Source organism: Rana temporaria, chromosome 9, assembly GCF_905171775.1.
Source record: "Rana temporaria chromosome 9, aRanTem1.1, whole genome shotgun sequence".
Taxonomy (NCBI): domain Eukaryota; kingdom Metazoa; phylum Chordata; class Amphibia; order Anura; family Ranidae; genus Rana; species Rana temporaria.
This window is the reverse complement of record NC_053497.1, coordinates 6,750,027-6,768,763: the sequence shown is the minus strand read 5'-3', so window position 1 is coordinate 6,768,763 and position 18,737 is coordinate 6,750,027. Positions and strand designations below refer to the sequence as shown.

The window sequence follows — 18,737 nt, the reverse complement described above, 5'->3', positions numbered from 1 at the left end:
TGCATGGGCGCAGCGTATGTGAGATACGCCGCTGTAACTCACTTGTTGTAGTCTTGAATCCACAAAGAATTTGCGCCGTAAGTTACGGCGGCGTAGTGTATCTCTCGCGGCGTAACGGCGCCTAATTCAAATCGGCGAGTAGGGGGGCGTGTTTCATTTAAATGAAGCGCGTCCCCGCGCCGAACTGCGCATGCGCCGTCCCTAAATTTTCCGCCGTGCATTGCGCGAAATGACGTTGCAAGGACGTCACTGTTTTGACTTGGACGTAAATTACATCCATCCCGCGATTCACGGACGACTTACGCAAACAAAAAAAAAAATTCTAATTAAACGCGGGAACGACGACCATACTTAACATAGCAGGTTTAACTATACGCCACGAAACAGCAGCTTTAACAATACGCCGGAAAAAGCCGACTAGAGATGACGTAAAAGAATGCGACGGTCGCTCATACGTTCGTGGATCGTCGGAAATAGCTAATTTGCATACTCGACGCGGAAAACGACGTGAACGCCACCCAGCGGACGCCGAAAAATTGCATCTTAGATCCGAAGGCGTACGAAGCCGTACGCCTGTCGACTCTAACCCAGATGCAGTCGTATGTGGTTTTGAGGATTCAAAACAAAGATACGACGTGGGAAATTTGAAAGTACGCCGGCGTATCAGTAGATACGCCGGCGTACTCGCTTTGTGGATCTGCCCCATTGTTTCTCAAAATAGACAATACAGAGGAGCATAACTTTTTAGAATACATTTTAGATTACATTTCTGAGAGGCTTGGGCTAAGGGGAAGATGGATGCTTTCATGTCATTATGGAGCAAAATCTCTGGGGAACGTTTCCAATACCTTTTTGAATCTATGCTATGAAAAACTAAGGCAAAAGGGGGTCCAACCCGGTACTAGCAAGGTCTACCTAATAAAGTGGCTGGTGGGTGTATTTCGACAGAGCAGTTATCTTGTTTGACTTCTAAAGTACTTCTCCAGTTTACAGTTCATCCCTTACATTCCAGTTTTTATCTATAGAAAAATATGTGTTACAGTAAGTCATGACCAATATTTTACCATGACTACCAATCACTGTGACGCTGTGGTGTACTTCTAGCCTAGGGAAAATTGTCCCCACCATGAATGAGCCAGTTGGTTGTGTTTGGCTCCCAGTCCTCTTTTTGTCCATTGAGATCTAAATCTAGCAAAGATTACAGAATTTACTCCTCAGTTTTATAGCCGGCACAATATGTGTAACCCATGCTGGGTGCAAAAATAGGCTACATGCTGTGAAAAGATGAAGATCTTTGCCGCGCAAGGTGGTGTAAATACAAGGAAAGATAATGGCCTGAACGGACAATGGAGTTTGCTGGCGTACGACCACCCGGCGTGAAATGGCACAATGCAAGTTGTTTTCATAGGGATGGAAATGGCTTCAACAAGGTTCTCTTTTAACAGAAACATTTCTGTTCTTTCCTATTACATGTAGGAGATAAAGGCAAGAACATTTACAGCACATCGAGAGAGATTTCTACCAAGGACAGCAAACGGCTCAATGTTTATTGAAGAAAAATACAATAATTACGTAATTCCTAAAAGGAAACCCTGTTTATACAACACATATATTCTATGACAAAGTAGATTAGATAATATAAAAATAAAAAATTGTGGCATTGGCTTCAAAATTAACTGGGCACCATTAAATGGGAGGTCAATCAGCCACAACTCAAGGAACCCCTAGCAATCTCTGGACGAACTCTAGGGCTCCTTGGTACCCTGGTTGAGAATCACTGTATTAGATCATAAAGTGGCAGTGGCTCCAGAATTATCTGGGCACCAGGGCTCGAGTCCTGCGGGAACGCGTGGGAACGGAGTTCTTGCACTTTTTTCACAGCAGGAACTCGGTTCCCTTTGCAGGACTAGAGCAGCCGAGCCGCCCGAGCCAATCCTTCACTAAGCGGCGATGCCCAGCTCGAGTCACTGTCAGGGGCAGGCGAACCTAATCCTTTATGTTACTTGCCGCTTCCTGTATATGGATTCATCAGGTAGTGTGCGGGTATTCCGTCACTTCCTCGATGCCGCAATGTCTCCTGGGAACAATGATAAAAGCTCCCAGGAGACATTTCGGCATCGAGGAAGTGACGGAATACCCGCAGACTACCCGGTGAATCCATATACAGGAAGCGGTTTTATTTATTATGCATATGAGCGTACCATTTTTTTTTTGGAGTGGATCTTGGGTGGGAGTTCCCACACTTTTTTCCCCAGGACTTGACCCTTGCTGGGCACCATCAAATGGGAGGTCTATCAGCCACAACTCAAGAAATCCCTAGCTAGAGGAACCCTAGGGCTCCTTGGTACCCTGTTTGAGAATGACTGACTGTGATAGTTCTGGAGCCACTGCCACTTGTTTTGATCTATCACAGTCAGTCATTCTCAAACAGGGTACCAAGGAGAACTAGCGCTCCTCTGGAGATTGCTAGAGGTTCCTTGAGTTGTGGCCAATTGACCATCTATTTAATGCTGAACAGATAGTTCTGGAGCCACTGCCACTTGTTTTGATCTATCTGTTCAGCATTAAATGGATGGTCAATCAGCCACAACTCAAGGAACCCCTAGCAATCTCTGGAGGAACCCTAGGGCTCCTTGGTACCCTGGTTGAGAATCACTGTATTAGATCATAAAGTGGCAGTGGCTCCAGAATTATCTGGGCACCATCAAATGGGAGGTCTATCAGCCACAACTCAAGAAATCCCTAGCTAGAGGAACCCTAGGGCTCCTTGGTACCCTGAATGAGAATGACTGTATTCGGCAAAAAAGGTGGCTCCAGAACTATCTGGGGACCATCAAATGGTAGGCCAATCGGCCACAACTCAAGGAACCTCTAGCAATCCCCAGAGGAGCGCTAGTTCTCCTTGGTACCCTGTTTGAGAATGACTGACTGTGATAGATCAAAACAAGTGGCAGTGGCTCCAGAACTATCTGTTCAGCATTAAATGGGAGGTCAATCAGCCACAACTCAAGAAACCCCTAGCAATCTCTGGAGGAACCCTAGGGCTCCTTGGTACGCTGGTTGAGAATCACTGTATTAGATCAAAAAGAGTGGCAGTGGCTCCAGAACTATCTGGGCACCATAAAATGGGAGGTCAATCAGCCACAACTCAAGGAACCCCTAGCAATCTCTGAAAGAGCCCTAGTTCTCCTTGGTACCCTATTTGAGAATGGCTGACTGTGATAGATCAAAGCAAGTGGCAGTAGCTCCAGAATTAACTGGGCACCATTAAATGGGAGGTCAATCGGCCACAACTCAAGGAACCCCTAGCTAGAGGAACTCTAGGGCTTCTTGGTACCCTGGTTGAGAATGACTGTATTCAGTCAAAACGAGAGGCAGTGGCACCAGAACTATCTGGGCACCATAAAATGGTAGGCCAATCAGCCACAACTCAAGGAACCCCTAGAAATCTGTGGATGAACCCTGGGCTCCTTGGTACCCTGGTTGAGAATTACTGTTGTTAAATCAAAAAAAGTGCCAGTGGCTCCAGAAATATCTGGGCACCATCAAATGGGAGGTAAATCAGCCACAAATCAAGGAAACCCTAGAAATCTCCGGAGGAGCCCTAGCTCTCCTTGGTTCCCCTTTTTGAGAATGACTGACAGTGCTAGATCAAAACAAATGGCAGTAGCTCCAGAATTAACTGGGCACCGTTAAATGGGAGGTCAATTAGCCACAAGACAAGAAACCTCTAGCTAGAGGAACTCTAGGGCATCTTGGTACCCTGGTTGAGAATGACTGTATTTAGTCAAAACGAGTGGCAGTGGCTCCAGAACTATCCGGGCACCATAAAATGGTAGGCCAATTAGCCACAACTCAAGGAACCTCTAGCAATCTCTGTAGGCTATAGCAGTGATGGTGAACCTTGGCACCTCCCAGATATTTTGGAACTTCATTTCCCATGATGCTCATGCACTCTGCAGTGTAGTGGAGCATCATGGGAAATGTAGTTCCAAAACATCTTTGGTGCCAAGGTTCGCCATCGCTGGGCTTTACAGTAGATACAAGGCAAAGTGCAGAAACAAGATAACGGCCAGCAGTATCTGTCAGCAAGCAAAACACTGAGGGACTAAATACCCTCCCAGCAGCCAGCACCAGGTAGAGCTGATTACTAGGATCTACTGGTTGCTGGGAGACACCCGCTGGTGGACACTGTAACTACAAATGTACCCTCTGGGAAGCACAGTGCCACCAGCAGATAATCCAGGTCCTGACAGCAGGAGAACGGCCCCGCCACTGCTAAAAGGAACCCCTAACAACCTCTGGAGGAATCTTGGTTACAAAAATGCTCATCATATATACAATAAATTGCCTTCGCTTGTATCTTTACTCTGGACTCTCATTCAGACTTTAGAGAAGTATTAATTAATTAATGTTTTTCTGATTTACTTCCTGTTTCCAGGTACCGGAGCCTGAAACAATTCGGAGTGGATATTTGCCAGTCCTGTTTCCTAACTGGGCAAGCAAGCAAAGGAAGCAAACTCCATTATCCAATCATGGAATATTACACAACGGTAGATATATATATTTTTTAAAAGAAGCATGTAGATAATCGCATTCAAACTGGAATTGTCCTGTAATGTTGAACGCGTTTCGCCCTTTAATCCAAGCGGCTTCCTCCGTTGTAACGTGTGAGCAGAAGGAAAGAAACCCTGGAGAACAGGGGTTGTAGGTTGGCTTGTAGATCCAAAGAAACAAAGGCCATTGTATATGTTCCAGAAAAGAGTTATGGAAATACAGTAAAACCTCGGATTGCAAGTAACGCGGTTAACGCGCATTTCGCAATACGAGCACGGTTTATAAAAAAATCCAGACTCGGTTTGCGTGTGTTGTCTCACAAAACCAGCAGGGTTCAGGCCAAAGCGGTGTGCAGTACCACGTTTGGGCTGAGGTGGGGGCACCGGAGCCGATCTGAGCCGTTCAGGAAAAACTCGGAAATACTCCGTTCCCCGAGCCATGAGTTCAGCCAAGCTGTCCCTGGGCCTTTCCGAGTGTTTACAAGGCTCTCCGGCACCCCCTACCTCTGGCCACACATGCGGTATTGCATGCCATAGAAGTCAATGTATAACAAATTATTTTCGTTTCTATTGACTTCTATGGGGAAACTCGCTTTGATATGCGAGTGCTTTGGATTACGAACATTCTCCTGGAACGGATTATGCTCGTAATCCAAGGTTCCACTGTAAAATAATAAATAAGTAAACCAAGTGAATAAATCTAGTCATGGAATATTACACAATATTTTTTTTATTTTAAAGGGAACTCATAGACAGACACATTCAACTGGTATGGTCCTGTAATGTTGGACACGTTTCGCCTCTAATCCAAGTATAGCTTCCTCAGTTGTAACGTGTGAGCAGAAGGAAAGGAATAGGACGCTGGAGCACAGAGGCTGTAGGTTGGCTTGTAGATCCACTTTTTGACCAAGGAAGAAAACAAAAAGGCAGTTGCATAGGCCCAGATTCACAAAGGAGATACGACGGAGTATCTCAGATACTCCGTTGTATCTCTCAGAGTATCTATGCGACTGATTCATACAATCCGTTACGCATAGATATCCCTAAGATCCGACAGGTGTAATTGTTTTACACTGTCGGATCTTAGGATGCAGTACCGCGGCCGCCGCTGGGGGGAGTTTGCGTCGTAAACCAGCGTCAGGTATGCAAATTAGGAGTTACGGCGATCCACGACGGTTTTTCGCGTTCGCTACGTCGCCTCTAGTCTAGTTTCCCGTCGCAAAGTTAGTCGTCGTTTTGGGTGCCTTAACTTTAGTCAGCAATCGTATTGCTGTCTAAAGTATGGCCGTCGTTCCCGTGTCGAAATTAAAAATTTAACGTCGTTTGCGTAAGCCGTCTGGGAATACGGAAGTACGCTACGCGCGTCGCTGTTTGAAAAAAATGACGTCACGGCGTGCTAAGCACTGCGGGAGTTAAGAAACGGAGCATGCGCAGTAGGTCCAGCGCGGGAGCGCGCCTAATTTAAATGGCACATGCCCATTTGAATTGGCCCGCCTTGCGCCGGAGGCCGCCGGCGTAGGTTTTCATCGCAAGTGCTTGGTGAATCAGGCACTTGCGATGAAAACTTGCGGCGGTGTAATGTATCTACGATACGTTACGCCGCTGCTCAGCTACGTGAATCTGGCCGATTGTGTTTTATATATATATATATATATATATATATAATTTTTTTTATTTTTATTTCTGCTATAAATCATATCCTCTAAAAAAATAACATTTAAAAAAATCTAATTTCTTCATCAATTTAGGCCAATGTGTATTCTTCTACAGATTTTTGGTTAAAATGTATTTTCCAATAAGTGTATATATTGATTGGTTAGCGCATAAGTTATAGCGTCTTTTTTATACTAAAGTCTTCTTTTATCACTATGTAAACTCTAGCATTATTTGTATTTCTCTATTCTATGGCCACATAGGCTCAGCTTGTCTATACCTATATATGGATATAACAAACAAAGTAAAAAAAAAAAAGAATAAAAAAAGAGAAAAAAGCAACTTCCTACCATGATGTGAACCATGATGGAGACAGCGTATGAACGCAAAATTGATTATGTCTCCGGTTTGTGTTCTCTGAGTTGGGGGGAAAAAATAAAAAATACTAAAGTTTTCCAAAAAATAAAAAGCAAAAATTTTAAATAAAAAAATATTAGGTAAAAAAAAAAGTAAAATAGAATAAAATAAAAATGAAATCTAATAAAAACAGTAAATATAAAAATATATATATAAATAATAAATAAAATAAAATTTTAAAAATAAAATAAAAAAATGAAAACAAATAAATTAAACACATTTACAAATATATAATAATAAAAAAAAAATTAAAATAAATTATAAAAATAAAAAGGTAAATAAGAAAAAGAAAAGTCAATAAATAAATGTAAATTCCAACACGTTTTTGGGAGCTGCAAAGGTCAACCTTCAGTAGCGCTATAAGAGATGAAATAAAAATTACAGTAAATATAGAAGCTAAATTATTGTTATTATTCAGGATTTATATAGCGCCAACCGTTGGCACTTTACAACATGGCAGTACAGTTACAACAATACAATACAGGAGGGATCATAGGGCCCTGCTCGTTAGATCTTACAATCTAGAAATTGTTCACATACACTTTGGCCTAAATTTGTGAAGAAAGTCGGTTTTTTTTAATTGAATTTGTTTTATGGCAGAAAAGTACTTTTTACTTTTTAAGCCATAAAACAAATTCTATAAATAATATTGAATATATATTCCAGTATAATAATTAGCAGTCTCATTTTACAAAGCTATAAAAGTCTTCTATTAAAAAAATACAAAATAAATAAAAAGGTTTATTAAAACAATTTAAAATAAATATAAAACAAAATCATATCAATAACTAAGCAAAATTAGGGGGGTTAAATCGCGTGGTTTTATGTAATGTTATAATGTAATTTTACTATATTTATGATTTATTGCTATTTATTGTTATACCCCTTGAACCTGCAATAGGGATGCAAGTTGGAAGAAAAATATTTTCCTGATTTTATACAGCTGACTTAATAATGTCTGTAAAAGGTGCAAAGGCAGAAAATTCTTCAAAAGCAATAAAAAAAAAAGCCAAAAAAAAAAAAATCCCCACTGTGAAGTTTAGCTCTTATTTTCACTATGATATCTTTCCATTTGTTTCTATAACGGCATATCCTCTTTTTTTTTTTTTTTTTTGCAGACAACCTCGGGAGAGAAAATGAGGGATTTTGCTACCACTCTCAAAAATAAATTTAGGACGCGTCAGTATTTTAGTCGCCATCCGCTGAGAGGCTACCTTCCTGTGCAGTCCATGCTCGAGGCTGAAGTTATTGACACCGACACGTAAGGAACATTGAAGATATTGTTTTGTTTTATTTTATATATATATATTATATTTTTTATTGAATTTGTTTTATGGCAGAAAAGTAAAAAAGATATATAAAAAAAAACCCAGTGGTGATCAAATATAGTATAATACACACACACGTATAAGGCACACATTTAACCCTTTGATTGGCTGGGAAGGGGTTAAACATCTACAGCAATCAAAGGGTTAATGTGTGCCTAGCATGTGTTTTTGTGTGTATTATTCTTTTTTTTGTCATTCAAGTTTAAGTTTTTTTTCAGGAAAAAAAAATCACTACAATGTAATGAACATCAATGAAAATTATTACAGTGTGGCATACAGTCAAAAACAACATTTAGTACATTTAGTTCATTTCCTGCCCTTCCATTCCACATTGAAACAAAGTACCGTTGAAACGTAAAAGAAATTGTGAATAACAAAAAAGAATAAATATATTGAAGAAAACAAAATCCAACCCAATTGTCCTCCCCAACCTCCAGAGATACTATAATCCGTATAATCCAATCCAGACCCATGAAATTTTAATAAATATAATAGATTGTTTGTTTAGATCTATAAGGAGGATAGATGCCTAGGGTAAACTCCACCCCCCCCGACACCCCTAATGGGATCACTCCGTGCCCTAAGAGGCAGAATAACCCCTATCATCACACCTCCCTTTTAATAGATAATAGATGTGTATTATTCTATATTTGATCACCACTGGGGTTTTTTCATTTGGAAAAAAAAAAATATTTTTATTTTACATTTCTGCCATAAAACAAATTCAATAATAAAAAAAATTTATAAAAAAAATCGACTTTCTTCATAAATTTAGGCCAAAGTGTATTGTGCTACATATTTTTGGTAAAAAAAATAAAAATAAAATTCCAATAAGCGTATATTGATTGGCTTGAGCAAAGGTCTACAAACTCTGGGATATATACTGAAATATATATTTAATTTTTTTATTGAATATGTTTTATGACAGAAAAGTAAAAAAAAAAAAAAAAAGTTTTACTTTTCTGCTATAAAACAAATTCAATAATAATAATAATAATAAAAAAATCGACTTTCTTCATAAATGTAGGTCAAAGTGTATTGTGCTACATATTTTTGGTGAAAAAAAAAAAATCCCAGTAAGCGTATTTTGATTGGCTTGAGCAAAAGTTATAGCGTCTACAAACTATGGGATATATACTGGAATATATATATTACATAATTTTTTTCTTGAATATACTGGAATATATATATATAAATATATATATATATATATATATATATATATATATATATATATATATATATATTTTCTTCTTTTAATTAAATTAGTTTTATTGCAGAAAAGTAAAAAAATATATATTTTTTACTTTTCTGCCATAAAACAAATTCAATAATAATAAAAAATGTATTGGCTTGAGCAAAGGTTATAGCATCTAAAAACTATGGGATATATACTGGAATATATATATATATATATATATATATATATATATATATATATATATATATATATATATATCTTTTTTTTTTTCATTAAATTTGGCAGAAAAGTAATAAAATATATATTTCTTACTTTTCTGCCATAAAACAAATTCAATAATAATAAAAAATGTATTGGCTTGAGCAAAGGTTATAGCATCTAAAAACTATGGGATATATACTGGAATATATATATATATATATATATATATATATATATATATATATATATATATATATATATATATATATATATATATATATATATATCTATCTTTTTTTTTTTTCATTAAATTTGGCAGAAAAGTAATAAAATATATATTTCTTACTTTTCTGCCATAAAACAAATTCAATAATAATAAAAAATGTATTGGCTTGAGCAAAGGTTATAGCATCTAAAAACTATGGGATATATACTGGAATATATATATATATATATATATATATATATATATATATCTTTTTTTTTTTTTTTCATTAAATTTGGCAGAAAAGTAATAAAATATATATTTCTTACTTTTCTGCCATAAAACAAATTCAATAATAAAAAAAAAAAATTCTTCATAAATTTAGGCCAAAGCGTATTCTGCTACATATTTTTGGTAAAAAAAAAAGGAAAAAAAAAATCCCAATAAGTGTATATCGATTGGCTTGAGCAAAGGTTATAGCGTCTACAAACTCTAGGATATAAAATAGAATATATATATATTTTTTTTTATTGAATTTGTTTTATGGCAGGAAAGTAAAAAAAAATCTATTTTTTACTTTTCTGCCATAAAACAAATTCAATAAAAAACAAATCGACTTTCTTCATACATACATATTTTGGCTTGAGCAAAGGTTATGGCGTCTACAAACTATGCGATATATACTGGAATATATATATTACATAATTTTTTTCTTGAATATGTTTTATAGCAGAACATTTTAAAATGATAACTTTTTACTTTTCTGCCATAAAACAAATTCAATAATAATAAAACATTGATTGGCTTGAGCAAAGGTTATAGCATCTACAAACTATGGGATATATTATTGGAATATATATTTAATTTTTATTTATTTTTTTAAGTTGTTTTATGGCAGAAAAGTAAAAAATTATATTTTTGACTTTTCTGCCATAAAACAAATTCAATAAAAAAAAAAAAAATACTTTCTTCATAAATGTAGGCCAAAGTGTATTCTGCTACATATTTTTGGTAAAAATAAAAAAAAATCCCAATAAGCGCATTTTGTTTGGCTTGAGCAAAGGTTATAGGGCCAGACTCACGAACAATTACGGCGGCGTAACGCATCCCCTTTACGTTACTCCACCGCAAGTTTTCGTCGTAAGTGCTTGATTCACAAAGCACTTGCTTGTAAACTTGCGGCGGCGTAGCCTAAAGCCATCCGGCGCAAGCCCGCCTAATTCAAATGGGGCGTGTACCATTTAAATTAGGCGCGTTCCCGCGCCGAACGTTCTGCGCATGCTCCGTTAGGAAATTTCCCGCCGTGCTTTGCGCAAAATTACGGCGCCCCGCGGTGTTTTTTGAACGGCGACGTGCGTTACTTCCTTTCGAATTCCCGGACGTCTTACGCAAAAAAAAAAAAAATTGAAATTCAACGCGGGAACGACGGCCATACTTTAACATGGGCTGTCTATTGTTACACCACCTAAATAGCAGCAGTAACTTTGCGACGCGAAAAGCCGACTATCGACGACGTAAGAGAATGCGACGAACGCGCGTACCTTCGTGCATCGCCGTAAACAGCTAATTAGCATACCCGACGCGGAAAACATTGCGATCTCCACCCAGCGGCCGCCGAAGTATTGCATCCTAAGATTCGAAGGCGTAAGAAGCCGTATACCTGTCGGATCGAAGCCAAATGCCGTCGTATCTTGTTTGTGAATTACAAATTAAGATACGACGCGGCAAATTTGAAAGTACGCCGGAGTATCAGCAGATCCTCCGGTGTACTTCTTCTGTGAATCTGGCCCATAGCGTCTACAAACCATGGGATATATACTGGAATCTTTATTTAATTTTATACTAGTAATGGCGGCGATCGGCAACTAATTGGGGGACTGCGATGTTGTGGCGGGAAATCTGACACTTTGTGAGGACCAGTAACACTAATGCTAAAAATATGCAATCCGGGACAGTAAAGAGGGAGCTTGTTCCCGAATGAGGGACAGTCCCTCGAAATCCGGGACAGTAAAGAGGGACCTTGTTCCCGAATGAGGGACAGTCCCTCGAAATCCGGGACAGTTGGGAGCTACGTATGGCCTGGGTTTTTCACCCACGATAAAGTGAAGAGCTCCAGGGTTGGTGTCTGATATGGAAGAAGCAAACGTTTGTTTATAAATGTTTATCATGTAATTTACTTTTTCCATTATTAATTTGTGACAGGTCCTTGTCCTCCCCGATGCTCCCCCACGCTGACACACACTCCAGGATAGAGCACTTTGCTAGCAGGTTGGTATCGATTACTCAGACAATGCTTTTTATTAAATGCTTATTCTGCAATTTTTCGGTTGGTGACAGGGTCTCATTAATGCCTTACTGCCACCTAGTGGTGCTTTATAAGGCTCTGAATGCCACGAGACGGAGGTCAGCATCCTGACCACCTGACTGCTGTGATTGGTTGTCACAGAGGTCACATGATCAGAAGCTTCCTTTCTCATTCCCCCCACAGTAGTGTCCTCTGCCCCCCTTACAGCACCCCCTGCAGTAGTTTCCTCTGCCCCCATTCACAACACCCCACACATTAGTGCCCTCTGCCCCCTTCACACCACCATAGTAATGTCCTCTGCCCCCCTTCACATCACCCCCACAGTAATGTCCTTTGCCCCCTTTCACATCACCCACACCCCACAGTAGTGTCCTTTGCCCTCCTTCACATCACCCCCCCCACCCCACAGTAGTGTCTTCTGCCCCCTTCACATCACCCCCACAGTAATGTTCTTTGCCCCCCCCTTCACATTACCCCCCCATAGTAGTGTCCTCTTCCCCTTCTTCACATCACCCCCACAGTAGTGTCCTCTGCCCCCTTCACATCATCCCCCCCCACAGTAGTGTCCTTTGCCCCCCTTCACATCACCCCCCCCACAGTAGTGACCTCTGCTCCCCTTAACATCACCCCCACAGTAATGTCCTTTGCCCCCCTTCACATCACCCCCCCCCCCCACAGTAGTGTCCTCTGTCCTCCTTCACATCACACCCACAGTAATGTCCTTTGCCCCCCTTCATATCACCCCCCCCCCCACTGTAATGTCCTCTGCCCCTCTTCACATCGCCCCCACAGTAATGTCCTCTGCCCCTCTTCACATCGCCCCCCTCCACAGTAGTGTCCTCTGCCTCCCTTCACCCCCCCCCCCTACGCAGCAGTGTTTTCTGCCCTCTCTCCTCACATCCTGTACCCCCCCTCCCAAAAGGCAGTCTCCTCTGTCCCCTTCATATCACCCCTTCCACTGAAGTGTCCTCTGCCTCCATCCCCCTACAGTAGTGTCCTCTGCCCCCTTCACATCAGCCCCCCCCCCCCCACAGTAGTGTCTTTTGCCCCCCTTCACATCACCCCCCACCCCACAGTAGTGTCTTCTGCCCCCTTTACATCACCCCCCACAGTAATGTCCTTTGCCCCCCTTCACATCACCCCCCTCTCCCACAGCAGTGTACTCTTCTCCCCTTCATATCACCCCCTCCCCCCCACAGTAATGTCCTTTGCCCCCCTTCACCCACAGCAGTGTACTCTTCTCCCCTTCACATCACCCCCCCCCCCCACAGTAGTGTCCTCTGTCCCCCTTCACATCACCCCCACAGTAATGTCCTTTGCCCCCCTTCATATCACCACCCCCCCCCCCCACAGTAGTGTCTGCCCCCCCTCCCAAAAGGCAGTCTCCTCTGTCCCCTTCATATAACCCCTTCCACTGAAGTGTCCTCTGCCTCCTTCCCCCTAAGTAGTGTCCTCTGCCCCCTTTCACATTTACACCCCCCCCCCCAATACCAGCATATGTATACACACAGCATGGGGCAACCATAAATGGATGAGGCATTCCACTACCCCACCAAGAACGGAGCATGTTTTGGGTTTCGGTGCCATAACCCTTTTTTCGTTCTTTCCAGACTTGCAGAAATGGAAAATCAGAGCGGCTCCTTCTTTACCGATAGTCTTTCCCCTGATGACAGCCTGTGAGTTTATCCCTTTTTTAGCTATTTTATTTGTATCTCCTTGACATGAAATATTTCACATTTTCATCACAATCTTTTGTATGAATGGATCCTGATTGAAAAAAAAAGAAGTTGTGTAAAAAAAGAAATTAAGGGGCAGATTCACGTACAAATGCCCAGGCGCAGCGTATCAGAGATACGCTACGCCGCCGTATCTTGCCTGGCTCTAAGTCTAATCCAGGAAGATTTTGCACCGTAAGTTACGGCGGCGTAGTGTATCTCTCGGCGCGTATTTCAGATTGGGTGGGTAGGGGGCGTGATTCATTTAAATGAAGCACGTCCCCGCGCCGATTGAACTGCGCATGCTCCGTTTCGAAATTTCCCGCAGCGCTTTGCGCGAAATGACGTCGCAACTACGTCATTTTTAGAACTTCTACGTGACTTACGTCCATCCCTATTCACGGTCGACTTACGCAAAATTCTAATTTCTACGCGGGAACGACGGCCATACTTTAACATGGCAAGTCTATCTATACGCCGCAAAATAGCAGCTTTAACTATACGCCGGGAAAAGCCGACTAGAGACGACGTAAGAGAATGCGACGGCCGCGCGTACGTTCGTGGATCGTCGGAAAAAGCTAATTTGCATACCCGACGCTGAAAACGACGCGAACTCCACCCAGCGGGCGCCGAAGTATTGCATCTAAGATCCGAAGGCGTACGAAGCCGTACGCCTGTCGGATCGAACCCAAATGCCGTCGTATCTTGGTTTGAGGATTCAAACTAAAGATATGACGCGGGAAATTTGAAAGTACGCCGGTGTATCAGTAGATACTCCGGCGTACTCGCTCTGTGAATCTGCCCCAAAGTTTATTAATCCTAAAAAAATATCATAAGGTAAAAAGGGAACAACAGAACGATACATTGGCTCCAACGGTGGAAAGCGGAACTGCTCACTGAATTAAAAGCCTTCAAACAATTTATTGAATTATCCAACAAACAGATTACTCCATCCGATGTACAACCCCTCTAACGTGTTTCACTCGGTCAGGGGCTTACTCATAGGGTGACTTGGACTTTTCAAAGGAAGCATCTAAACTCAACAGTCTCAAAGGAGGTCTACATACTTTGACTACATAGTAGAACCTAATGGATCTAACATGTTTCACTGGGTCAGGGGCTTACTCATAGGGTGACCCTGTAAGCTGCTGACTGAGGGAAACACATCAGTGGAGGTCCGTAAATCGGATGGAGTAATCTGTTTGTTGGAAGCCAACTATTGCCTTTCAAGGGAAGCATCTAAACTCAACAGTTTCAAAGGAGGTCGTCTACATACTTTGACCACATTGTAGAACCTAATGGATATAACATGTTTCACTCCATCTGGAGCTTACTCATAGGGTGTGACCCTGTAAGATCCTGACTGAGTGAAACATGTCAGTGGAGGTCTGTACATCAGATAATGTAGTCTGCTTGTTGGATGATTGGAAGCCAACTATTGCCTAAAGTATGCAGTAGTATTAATTGGACCTTTCAAAAGAATCATCTAAACTCAACAATTTCAAAGGAGGTCTACATACTTTGACCATATAGTAGAACCTAATGGACCTAACGTGTTTCACTCCATCTGGAGCTTACTCATAGGGTGTGACCCTGTAAGCTCCTGAGTGAAACGCGTCAACGGAGGTCTGTACACCGGATGTCTGTACACCAGATGGAGTAATCTATATATTGGATGGTTGGAAGCCAACTATTGCCTAAAATATGCTGTAGTATTAATTGGACCTTTCAAAGGAAGGATCTAAACTCAAATAGGTAGATTCAGAGAGAATGGTGTAAACTTGCGGCGGCGTAGCTTAGCGTGTTTAGGCTACGCCGCCGTAAGTTAGCGAGGCAAGTACTTGATTCTCAAAGTACTTGCCTGCTAAGTTACGGCGGCGTAGCCTAAAGCGTGCGGGCGTAAGGGCGCCTAATTCAAATGTGTTTGAGGGGGCGTGTTTAATGGTAATGAGGCTTGACCCGACGTGATTGACGTTTCTTTTCAACTGCGCATGCGCCGCGCGCCTACATTTCCCAGTGTGCATTGCGGCTAAGTACGCCGCACGGGCCTATTGATTTCGACGTGGACCTAAACAACGTAAATCCCTATTCACGGACGACTTGCGCAAACGACGTAGAAATTTCGAATTTCGAAGCGGGAACGGCGGCCATACTTTAACATTACTATTCCATCTATTAGATGGAATAACTTTTGGCCTGATAATGCCTTACGGAAACGGCGTAAATGTACTGCGGCGGCCGGGCGTACGTTCGTGAATAGGCGTATTTACTAATTTACATATTCTACGCTGACCACAATGGAAGCGCCACCTAGCGGCCAGCCTCAATATTGCAACCTAAGATAGGACGGCGCAAGCCGTTGTATCTTAGATAAGTTTAAGCGTATCTCTGTTTGAGCATACACTTAAACATAAGTCGGCGTAGATTTTGAGTTAGGTCGGCTTATCTACCGATAAGCCGGCCTAATTCTTTCTGAATCTACCTAAAAGTTTCAAAGTAGGTCTACATACTTTGACCACATAGTAGAACCTAATGGATCTAACGTGTTTCACTATGTCTGGAGCTTACTCGTAGGGTGACCCTGTAAGCTCCTGACTGAGTGAAACACGTCAGTGGAGGTCTGTACATCGGATGGAGGAATCTGTTTGTTGGAAGCCAACTATTGCCTTTCAAAGGAAGCATCTAAACTCAACAGTTTCAAAGGAGGTCTACATACTTTGACCACATAGTAGAACCTAATGGATCCAACATCTTGCACTCCGTCTGGAGCTTACTCATAAAGGTGTGACCCTGTAAGCTCCTGACTGAGTGAAACACCTCAGTGGAGGTCTGTACATCGGATGGAGGAATCGGTTTGTTGGAAGCCAACTATTGCCTAAAATATGCTGTAGTTGTAGTATTAATTGGACCTTTCAAAGGAAGCATCTAAACTCAATGGCCCGGATTCGCGTAGGAGAGCGTATATTTCAGCGGGCGTAGCGTATCCTATTTACGCTACACCTCCGCAACTTAGTCAGGCAAGTGCTGTATTCACAAAGCACTTGCGTCCTAAGTTGCGGCAGCGTAGCGTAAATGGGCCGGCGTAAGCGAGCGTAATTCAAAGTAGGCTGGTAGGGGGCATGTTGTATGCTAATCAATCGTGACCCCGCGTACGTGGAGTTACGCCGTCGTAAGTCCTTTGTGAATCCGGGCCAATAGTTTTAAATGATGTCTACATACTTTGACCATATAGTAGAACCTACTGGATCGGAGATGCCCATTATTGGCCATAAATAAAAGATGTCCTATTTTTTTGTTTCTTCCAGTGATGAAGACCAGTATATACTACGCCATTCCAGTCCAATCACAGACCGAGACCCATGCAGTACTTCACAGTGTTCAGGGTCAAAGGATCCGAAGGAAGAAGAGGGTGAGCTGGAAAAGGTCATCGCCCAACTGGAGCATGAAAACAGGTACCCCAATCACACCAGTCCTATCTTTAGGGCGTTGGTACATTCAACTTTTGCGATTCTTCATCAAAAACCTCTCGTGGTGGGATACCGATATGACGTGGGCGCCCTCACTTTCTTCTCTAGTATCAGCTCTCCTAAGGGGTGCGAACACCAAAAAAATCTGGCACTCACCCAACCCCCTATATCAAGTGGTACAAGGAAATGTACAGCAATGTCCACGTCAAAGATGCCTAGTCCAATCAGAGTGCTGCTCAACAAATAAGTACAAATGTGACTATGTTCTGTCCTCGATAACTGGCGGGTACCAGATATTTTGTAAGCAATTGTTTCTTCTATGCAGAATTCTGCAGGGAGAGCTGAAAAGACTGAAATGGCGGCATGCGGAGGCTGGAGAGCAAGCACTCCTGGGCGAGGTATCGCCGGATTCGGGAGGCAGCGGCAGTGGCGATGTACAGAGCGAGGAATTGTTAAGCGAGGCCCGAATTTTACGCCATCACAAAAGCCGCCTTGAGACTCGTATGCAGATACTGGAAGATCACAACAAGCAACTGGAGTCCCAGCTTCATCGTCTCAGGGAATTACTTCTACAGGTACAGACAGGCCCGGACTGGGACAAGAAATAAGCCCAGGCATTTTAGACTGAGCAGCCCGGGGACGGGGGGTGCGGCGCGGCGGGGGTTAGTGATGGGATGTGGGGTGAGATAGTGATGGGATGTGGGGTGAGATAAAGAAATATAGATAGACAAAGAGATAGATAGATAGATAGAGGAAGAAATATAAAGATAGAAAGAAGGGAAGGAAGATTGAAAGATAGAGAGAGAGAGAGAGAGAGAGAGAGAGAGAGAAAGATAGATAGATAGAAAGGAAGGAAGATAGATAAAGAAAGAAAGATAGATAAAGATAGAAAGAAAGAAGGGAAGGAAGGAAGATGGATAGATAGATAGATAGATAGATAGATATAGATAGATAGATAGATAGATAGATAGATAGATAGATAGATAGATAGATAGATAGATAGATAGATAGATAGATAGATAGATAGATAGATAGATAGATAGATATAGATAGATAGATAGATAGATAGATAGATAGAAATAAAGGTGGAGAGAGAAAGAGAAAGAAAGATAGATAGGAAGGAAGATAGATAAAGAAAGATAGATAAAGATAGAAAGAAAGAAGGGAAGGAAGGAAGATAGATAGATATAGATAGAAAGGAAGGAAGATAGATAAAGATAGATAGGTAGATAAAGATAGATATAGATAGATATATAGAAAGGAAGGAAGAAAGATAGATAAAGATAGAAAGAAAGAAGGGAAGGAAGGAAGATAGATATAGATAGAAAGGAAGGAAGATAGATAAAGATAGATAGATCGATAGATAATAGGGAGAGAGAAAGAAATAAAGGTGAAGAGAGAGAGAGAAAGAAAGATAGATAGAAAGAAAGGAAGATAGATAAAGAAAGAAAGATAGATAAAGATAGAAAGAAAGAAGGGGAGGAAGGAAGATAGATATAGATAGGTAGATAAAGATGGATAGATAAAGATAGAAAGAAAGAAGGGAAGGAAGGAAGATGGATAGATAGATATAGATAGAAAGGAAGGAAGATAGATAGGAAGGAAGATAGATAGATAGATAGATAGATAGATAGATAGATAGATAGATAGATAGATAGATAGATAGATAGATAAATAAATAAATAGGGA

At 41.3% G+C, this 18,737-nt stretch overlaps 1 protein-coding gene across 2 annotated transcripts in view; it reads left to right on the top strand.

Moving 5' to 3' along the window:
• DRP2 (dystrophin related protein 2) overlaps window positions 1-18,737 on the top strand; it is a 112,923-nt gene that overhangs the window by 86,216 nt on the left and 7,970 nt on the right. For both annotated transcript variants that reach the window (XM_040322744.1, XM_040322745.1), the window contains 6 exons: window positions 4,442-4,553; window positions 7,745-7,887; window positions 11,764-11,829; window positions 13,477-13,542; window positions 16,887-17,033; window positions 17,374-17,623. In XM_040322744.1, coding sequence (XP_040178678.1) covers window positions 4,442-4,553; window positions 7,745-7,887; window positions 11,764-11,829; window positions 13,477-13,542; window positions 16,887-17,033; window positions 17,374-17,623 — 784 coding nt within the window. The remainder of the gene's footprint in view (window positions 1-4,441; window positions 4,554-7,744; window positions 7,888-11,763; window positions 11,830-13,476; window positions 13,543-16,886; window positions 17,034-17,373; window positions 17,624-18,737) is intronic.